Here is an 8983-nt window from a genome sequence, read left to right on the forward strand (position 1 = left end):
TCTTCTTCTTCTTTGCTTCGTATTAGACGCTCTACTAGTTTTCCTTTTCTTTCTTTTTTTACTCTAGTTTTTGCTTTGTCAAGTTTTTTTTTTAGTTTGCCTTTTAAACTTTAGCTTGCTGACCCCACCCACGTGACAAAGTTTTGGAAATGACAAAACTCAAAAAACTGACAAAAGAGTTTGATTTCAAACTTATTTATTGAGTCTTGCCTCTTCCCAATATGATATACATATATACATTCGTATCGTACTATTTTTGGTTGTTGTTTTTTATTATTTAATTACATATTTATGTTTTAATATTCTAAAACAATAATTGTTATGTAATAACTAAATGATTTGAGTGTCAAAAAAGAAAAACTAAATGATTTGTTTTATTTGAGGTTTACTTATTCGGATCAGTAATTTTATGTTGTATAAGAAAATATAAATATATTTTAATTTTAATTTTTTTTAGAAATCCCGAAACACCTTGAAACGGTATGACGAAATAGATCAGTACCAAAATATTTTGTTCCACTAAACAAACCGAAATAGTGTCCAAAACGGTATTCATAACATTGCTTTCAAGCAAAAAGAAAAGGCTAAAAAATATTGAACTAAAATCTAAAAAAGAAAAAATTGTAATAAACAATCTGAAGAAAAAAAAATTTGTAACAGAGCAAGCCCACCAGGAACACCTTGAGAAACATTCCTGGAGCCGCCAATGTATATCACTAAGGCTTCGTTTGTTTTGATGAAATATATTTTATGCAGTTAGGGATCATTTAGGTTTCTTGTTTGGAAAATCGTCTACAGTGCTGGATGCTTACATTCACAACACAGATTAAGTGATCATTCAGGTTTCTTGTTCGAAGGATGTTCTAGTTGCTTTGTAACTATTTTCAGTTGTAATATATGTCTGTGGCCTTAATAGAAGTCGCTTGTTGCCTTTTAAATAATTTCCTGAGTAACCTGTGAGGCTTTTTTTTTTTTTCTTCACAAGTATATATGGATGGCACAAGGCAAGCCCATAAAGCTCACCACAAGCCATCTTGGAAATAAAGTATTGCTAATAGTATTGAATAACGGTGTGACACAAGGTTTCCACGGGCATAGACATGCAAGGTTCCCATGGATTAGTGTGTGAGGTTGATATGTGATTCCCATCGATGGCATATGAGAGCCCATGGATGATGCATAAATGATGAAAAAGGCCCATAACGCAAGGGGAATGAGTAAGACTTATTTATGCCCCATAGAGAGGTAGAGACTCACATATGGGAGAGATTGTTGAGAATACATGTATGAGTGAAGTCCTATATTGGATTATAATGAGAAGAGTTGTTAATATAACAAGGGTGAAGTCATATCTATTGGGCTTTTTGGATCAAGTGGCGTCTTTCATGAATTGACAGTGTTATAGATGGAACTTGGGACTTCTAGGTTTATAAAATGTCCTAGCCTTTATGTCCATCAAACCCACCACTTGGGTATTTTCAAAAAGACATATATCTATCCTATTACTAAGATAATAGAAAATTTTGACGTACACAAAAATTTGGATGCTCTAAAAATTTATTTCAATAACTCCATAAAAAAAAATGTTACAACAGTACCCAATGGAAAACAATTTCCGTAACTAATGAGCATAAAAGTCAAATGGCTATTTACTTTATTGGGAGCAAAATTTATTCCTAAAGAAGTGTCTTTGTTTCTAAATTTGTTGGTATATAGTTTTTTGTTTATGATTTAAAGTGGATATATTGAGTACGGATGATGTTATACCTATTTAAGCACTAAGGCCATGTTCGGCGCATAAGACAAAGGGATTCAAACTTCAAAGGAGTATGGTGACTTTTTCTTTTCTTTTTTTGCTGAATAGGAGTATGGTGACTTTTTCTTTTCTTTTTTTGCTGAATAGGAGTATGGTGACTTCAAGTAATATGTTGAACTTATATTAATTAAAATTTTAAAAAATTTTAACTTCAAATTTGCCAACAAGAAGTTTTGACACATGGGCGGAGCGGGGTAGAGGCTAAGAGTCCAAATTTTCTGTCCCACTCTTTCTACTCCATTATAAACTCCACAAATAATAGAAGACATAAATTTATTATTTAATAAAATAGATGGACATGTGACATGTTTTTATTTGTGGAGTAATATAGTGGAGAATGAATAATAGAATAGAAGATTTGGACTCTGGGGCTAAGGGGCTATGCTCACTTTGACTTTTTAAAAATTCCCCCTCCTTTGGTAAACAAATTTTATCTTTAGATATAAATTTTAAATAATGGTCCTCTATATTTTTACTAAAAGGAACCCAATTATATCTTATATTTTTATGAGTGAGAAATAATTTTGAAGCCTAAACATGTCTAAGTTGTCTAGAGTAACCCATGCATGGCCACTCTTAAAGCATATAAACCAATTTCTATCAACAAGGCACTTTTCTTTTTTTAGGGTGATTGGGGTAGCATATTCCTCTTATTTATGCCTGTATTCCTTCCAAGCACATGCATAATTATTTTTGCTACTATTTATGGGTCTTACTACACTTTTTTGTACTTTGCATGGTTCCTATTGTACTATTTTAGCTAACTTTTACCTTTATTTACAATACTTTTCAACAAAAAGTTTTTAGTTTCAGCAAAATAAGCAAATCTCAAACAAACCATTGTTTCGAATATCAGGAGAAGTGATTATGAAATAGCTAGTGACATCTCTGACATAAACTATGAAACAAGGCATTTATTGGACCAATAAGGCACCCTGATTGTTATCCTCTTTGCTATGAGCTTGGTGATTTCGAATTGGAAGTTTTAGTTCGAGGGACCAATGTACAAGGTTGATAGGCCAAAAATGTATTGCCTCTTGTGATAAATTGATTGATTAATTAGCCAAGTTTATTAATTAATCAAATTAACATGCAAACGCGTGGTAGCATAAACAAATCACTAAATAACTAAATGCAGTGAAAATTAAATTTGACACAGTGATTTGTTTATGAATGAGGAAAACCTCTAAGGTAAAAACTCTACCGGGTGATTTTAAGGTCACCACTCTTGAGAATCCACTATTATCAAAACAAGCGGTTATAAGTAAAGGAATCCTAGTACCTTATACCAACCTACAATTGAACCCTTACCCTAATACCCAATTGGACTTGTTCTGTAATGACAATCTTTCCTTGTATTGCACGACTCCCAGTACGTGACTAATCAATTGCATGGATCCCAGTACACGACTTCAATCACCAACTTGAGGAAGACGTTGGCTGCAAAGTTTATCTTCTCTTCAACAGATGAAGATTGTGAAGTTGTTTGGTCACGAAACCCTACGGTGTACAAACATAGCAGCTTCTTTAAGAACTAGGACAAACTAGATTTCCGGTCACACTTGTTGAATTATGCTCTTGTGCAATTGTGTTCTTTGCTATGTAACCAGATACGGCCCTTAAAATAATCATTTTATATGTCTAGGGTTATAAGAAAAGAAGGCCCAAAAACATATTCACGAATTGGAAGAAAACAAATTAGAAATTCTGTTTTTCTTAAACCTCGACAAATAGCATCTGTCGAGAAGCTGTCGAACAGCTATCGAGCCACGGGACTGGAACAGCTTCTTAAGCACGATAGATGCAAGCTGTCGAGCTTTAATGACTGGCACTTCTTTAGTTTGTTTCTTGGACAGACTTGTATGGCTTTAACACTTGATCTTGAAACCTTATTTCTTGAAGTATTAAAAACATCCTAGATCTACCCAAATACAAGTAAAGTGCATTTTGTGAAAGGATTAGCCAATTACATAAAATAATGACATGTGTTTCTAACAAGTGAACCACATATATCCTAACAAAGGCTATAGACCCTGTTGGAAACGCACTAAGAATTACCCTCTAGACGGGGGCACAAATAAATGTATCATGCATTTTAATTATTTGGGGACCTCTATAAAAGTTGATGATCAAGAAGCAAATAAGCAACACATACGAGGATTTTTTTTTTTTTTGAGGAAAGCATATGAGGAAATGAAGGTGGTTAAGGAGGGTGAATATAGCATAAAATTATCCACTCCATTTAACTGGTTGAAAGTGCTGGATTTGATGATGGAAAATTTTGATAATGTTGAAAAAGTTAAAAGTTTTTTTTTTTTAAAGATAATTTCAACATATGACATCTACTTCTAATAATTAATCTTTATAATTTTACCAATTGAGCTGATTGAAGTTCACAATTAAAATTATTATTGTTTGCAATTCGTTGCTCTTTCTCCTCTCAATTTGTATTTTTCTAAAATTACCATCATGGTTGTGAGTATATATTATACATTCCAATTGAATAGGTAAGATTTTATCAATTTTAATATTAAAAAATTTTCTTTCTACAAAAGCAATTGTTACAAATATTGGCAATTAAATTTTTGCACGTAATACATGTATTTGGAAAATAACTTTGCTTTTATTTAATTTATTACGTTAATTGGGTTTTTTTTTTACTATTTGTAGAAGCTCTTTTAGAAAACTCTATCTTTGGAAGTAAATAATAACCATTAATATCAAAAGAAATCCCATGTTTGAGAAATGTTTAAGATTAAGAAAATATTTTTGCAGACTATCATCATCAATTGATTTCAATTTCTTGAAATTAAATAGCTAACCAAAAATTTAAAAACTTTGATGAGAATAGGTGTGAGGATCCCGTTCTTCTGCTAAACTTAAGGTTTTGGAAATCCTCAGGGGAATTTGGTGTGTGTGAGAGCGCAGGTGTGGAGTCACGACTTTTTATTTTTGAAAAATAAAAAAGTCTTCATGAATATACTTTTGTATTGAATGGTTGAATGAAATACATTAATGAATCAAAAGAAAATAAAGATTGCATGGTTTTGGTTTTAGTTACATGCTATGAAAAGGAAAATTACAAAACTTTGGTCTTGTTACATTCTAATGAAAGAAAAATTGTACATTACTTTCTTTTTTAGATACATTCAAATAATAGAAAGCATATAAGACAATTATTATCATCTTATATGTTTTCTATTCTTATAAGTACTTGGTCTACAAACTAGAGACTTGAATAGGTTATGGAGATGAGAAGGTGTTATACACCCATTTTGAACATGATAAATCTAGCTACTTGGGTTAGATGAAACTCACAAGTTCAAAAATCTCTTTTCAAAACCCTAATTTCTTGATCCGCATATCACATGATAATATGTTGTTTTCTTCTCTTTGACATGTTTAGATGCTTTTATTATATAACATGAATCCATGACTACCATATTTAAGAAGACCAACTAATCGGACAGAGTGGAATCTGAATACCTTCGCACTCTGTAACTTAACCACCAATCTTAGATTAATGGTTCGTATATTAAGTTTTTATCCATGTAATCTTTATTTTTCATAATGTAACTAAAAATCAAAAGCTCTATACTTTCTTAAATTGTATATAGGACCAAGATGATGTAATTCTTTTTATTTTTCTATCTAATGTAAATTCAATCAATAAAAAGAAGAATTTCTTGTATTGCAAGAATTTTTTTTCCTTAAATTAAAATAAGAGGCAAGTCCAAATGTAAAACCTTCGATCTAGGGGGAATTGTATCATTATTCAAACCATCATTTTGAGAGACAATAACATGATCTTACCAATTCATGTGGGTTTAGTCCAAATGAAAACTTTTCTTAAGTTGATGTTGCGGTCTCTCACATGTTATAGCACCTTGGTGGGGTTGTTACCAAGTAGCTATTAGTTATTCAATGACTTTGCAAGACATTTTAATCTAGCCTTTAGGTCATCTCCCGAGATCTAACCACAAAACTCTAATTCATTTGATCCCATACTCAACAAGCTATGTTCGACTACTCGATGTGTTGGCTAACTTTGATACTAAATTATACAAACCCACGGGTAGAAATTATTATTGAAAACCAACTTGAAAGGGAAGAATGTCCAAGAGCTTATATACATATAGTTAAGCTTGCACTTCAACCATAAGGGACACTTGAATCATAATAACAAGTAGTTGGTCTTGTGAGCAAAACTAAGAGTTTGGCAACAAAGTTAAAGGGTAGTTAGTAACTATCCTGATAGTTATGAGTAAGTTTGATACCACAACTATTTTAAAAACTTTACCACAACTTGTCCACATAGCGACTTGTAAGTTGTGAAATTGTGGACCCACATGGACTAACCATTTTTTTCACCACTTCCAACTCTCCACATAGGTGAGTTGTTGCTAAAGTTGTAGAAATTATTGTGGTAGTAAACTTACTCGATAGTTATTTCTTACATGATTAAAGGGCTATTGTGGGAGGCTACATCAGGTAGAGGAGATGCATGAGAAGTATATAGGTAGCAAGGGTGAGTGTTGTGAGAGGCAAAACATGTGCCCTTAGGCTATTGGAAGAGTCAACATTATGCGGGTTAAAGGCGTATACAAAATTCTATTATGTAGGATTAGTGTAATTTGTGTTTTGTAAGCCTTAGTGGTTGGTTTAGACTAAGGCATAATCTCTAGCGATTGTTTTGTGAGAGGGAGCATTGGTTGCCTTTTTTAATTGCGATAAAGTTATAAAGGTTAGGAGTATTATGGTGTGTCATGTTGCATACTCTATGCAAACAGTAGGATGGTTTCTTTTTAGTGTGATGGGTTAATGGATGAAACAAAGTGGGCATTAGTTAGTGTCATCATAGTGAGAAAATTTGAGGTTAAAAATCTGTCCTATGACAGTAGGGGACAAAAGAAAAGTACTCCGTATCATAGAAACAAAGAAGAATGGAACTGGGAAAATTCATTGAAAATCTTCTCAAGAATAATCATAATCTTCTACCCAATTGAAAACAAAGTCAAAGCATAAACCAAAACGGAAATGGGTCCATCACAAATCCCTCTTATTATGTCAAACACATGCTCACAACCCCACCCCTTCAACATACTTTAGAGCCATTTTCCTCCAACGATCTTTCGCATACATGTCCTCTAACTGCCAGCAATTTGGCTTGGGCCTTTGACTTGTTCAGTTTATATTAAAAAAATTGAAACCCAATTTTGTTTTCTATAGTTCTTTTGGGCCTTTATATAACAGTACCCAAAGTATCACTTAGCATCAGAATCGTTAAGATTACATCATATCTTTTGCCTCTGATTTCTGGCAACAACTCAGAGCAGCAAAGTCGAAAATGGCAGCACGTGGAATTCTCTTAGCTTCACTTCTTCTCTTCTCTTGTCTAGCTGTAACTTGTTATGGAATTGTTCTTTTTTCTTCTCTACCAAGTACCCTTGTAGTCACTGCTTCACCCAAACAAGGACAAGGTACTAATACCACTCTTCTCATATGAATTTTGTTTCTGTTTTTGTTCATTTCCAACTTCTCAAGAATTTATGCATCTTAAATTTGCACTTTTGGTTGAAACTCTAGATACCCACATGAAGATTTTCCTAGAAAACTATTCAAAACAGCCAAATCTACAATCTTTTCAATTCTAGCTCATGAAAGGAAAAGATTTTCCTAGAAAATGATCAAACTCAAAATCCACTATCCATATATTTGGAAAAACAAGATCTATCTTATTGGATATATTGAATTAAGTTTTGTTGATCAAAATTTTGCAGTTCTAAAAGCTGGTGAAGATAAAATTACTGTAACGTGGGGTCTAAACCAGAGTTTGCCAGCTGGGGTTGACTCTGCCTACAAGACCATAAAACTCAAGCTCTGCTACGCGCCCATAAGCCAAGTGGACCGCGCGTGGAGAAAGACAGTGGAGAACCTATCAAAAGACAAGACATGTCAGTTCCTGATCGTTTCTCGAGCGTACGATGCGTCAAACAAGGCGGTCCAGAGCTACGAGGCCACAGTGGAGCGTGACGTGCCCACTGCCACGTACTTTGTACGCGCCTATGCTTACAACTCTGACAACGTTGAGGTGGCCTATGGTCAAACAACCGACTCACACAAAACCACTGACTTGTTTCAAGTCCAAGCAATCAGTGGCCGCCACGTGTCTCTAGATATTGCCTCGGCTTGCTTCAGTGCTTTCTCGGTTGTGTCCCTGATTGGGTTCTTTGTAGTTGAGATGAGAAGGGCAAAACAGTCTCAGAAGAAGTGAAAAAAAAAAAAAAAAAAAAGCAAAATATCAAATATTTGCTTGTGTCAAATTATGTTAAATAGTAATAATAATTTTCATGGTGATTTGGCTTTCCTATATATACGTGATATATCTTAAGGCTCCATTATTAGTGTTGTATTTTTTTTTTCTTTTCTTTTTTGGGATAAATATTATAGAAGTTGTATTTTTCACTGTCCACCACTGTCCATGTTGAATTTTGGAGGGTTGAGATCTTACAGAAATTTCAAACATGGACTTTTTAGGCAAGGGACTATGACTATGAGGGTGGGATTGGGGAAGGGCTTATATGGGGCTGATATAACCATTTTTTTTTTTTGAGATAAATAACTAAACTAGTACTTGATAGTTGATACTGCATTTAACGCTACGTTGTTTGAACATTACTATTTTCTAAAAAATGAATCATTTTTCAACAAGTATCTTTCATAAAATTATTTTATTTTCCTATATTCGATAACAACCTTAAAATGAATTAAAAAACTATCATTTAACTTCTATTATTTAGTTTCGTATGAAATATAGTTATTTTCCTTATTTATCTTTATGTGAGATAGAGTTGTTTTTTAAAAAAATTTAGGAAAAAAAAAAACAACTTTATCTCATGTCAAGCTAAATAAAAGAAGTTAAGAGATAATTTTTCTTTAATTTATTTTTTTTATACTACCAAACAAAAAATAAATAAATAAATAAAGTGAAAAACTATCTTTACATAAGGTTTTTCATTGAAACAAATAGAAAGAGATTTTTATTTTTATTTTTATTTTTTATGGGATGCTCATTAAAAAAAGAAAAAAAAGATGCTTGAATTGGATGGGTAGGTTATAGTCATCGAGCTATAAATGAATGCAAGGGTTTATGAATAGTTTGGACTT

General features: G+C 32.8%; 1 protein-coding gene across 1 annotated transcript; it reads left to right on the forward strand.

Moving 5' to 3' along the window:
* The first annotated feature begins 7070 nt into the window (after nt 1–7070).
* Nucleotides 7071–8188, forward strand: LOC142630842 (high-affinity nitrate transporter 3.2). The gene is made up of 2 exons (XM_075804898.1): nt 7071–7296; nt 7597–8188. The coding sequence occupies exons 1-2, from the start codon at nt 7164–7166 to the stop codon at nt 8088–8090; spliced, it is 627 nt and encodes a 208-aa protein (XP_075661013.1). The 5' UTR covers nt 7071–7163; the 3' UTR covers nt 8091–8188.
* Nucleotides 8189–8983: the final 795 nt, after the last annotated feature.

This window comes from Castanea sativa, chromosome 4, assembly GCF_040712315.1.
Source record: "Castanea sativa cultivar Marrone di Chiusa Pesio chromosome 4, ASM4071231v1".
Taxonomy (NCBI): Eukaryota; Viridiplantae; Streptophyta; class Magnoliopsida; order Fagales; family Fagaceae; genus Castanea; species Castanea sativa.

Coding starts and splice junctions, on each gene's coding strand:
- LOC142630842 (XM_075804898.1), top strand. CDS start 7,164: ATGGCAGCACGTGGAATTCTCTTAGCTTCACTTCTTCTCTTCTCTTGT. Junction 7,297..7,596: donor TTCACCCAAACAAGGACAAG/GTACTAATACCA, acceptor AAAATTTTGCAG/TTCTAAAAGCTGGTGAAGAT.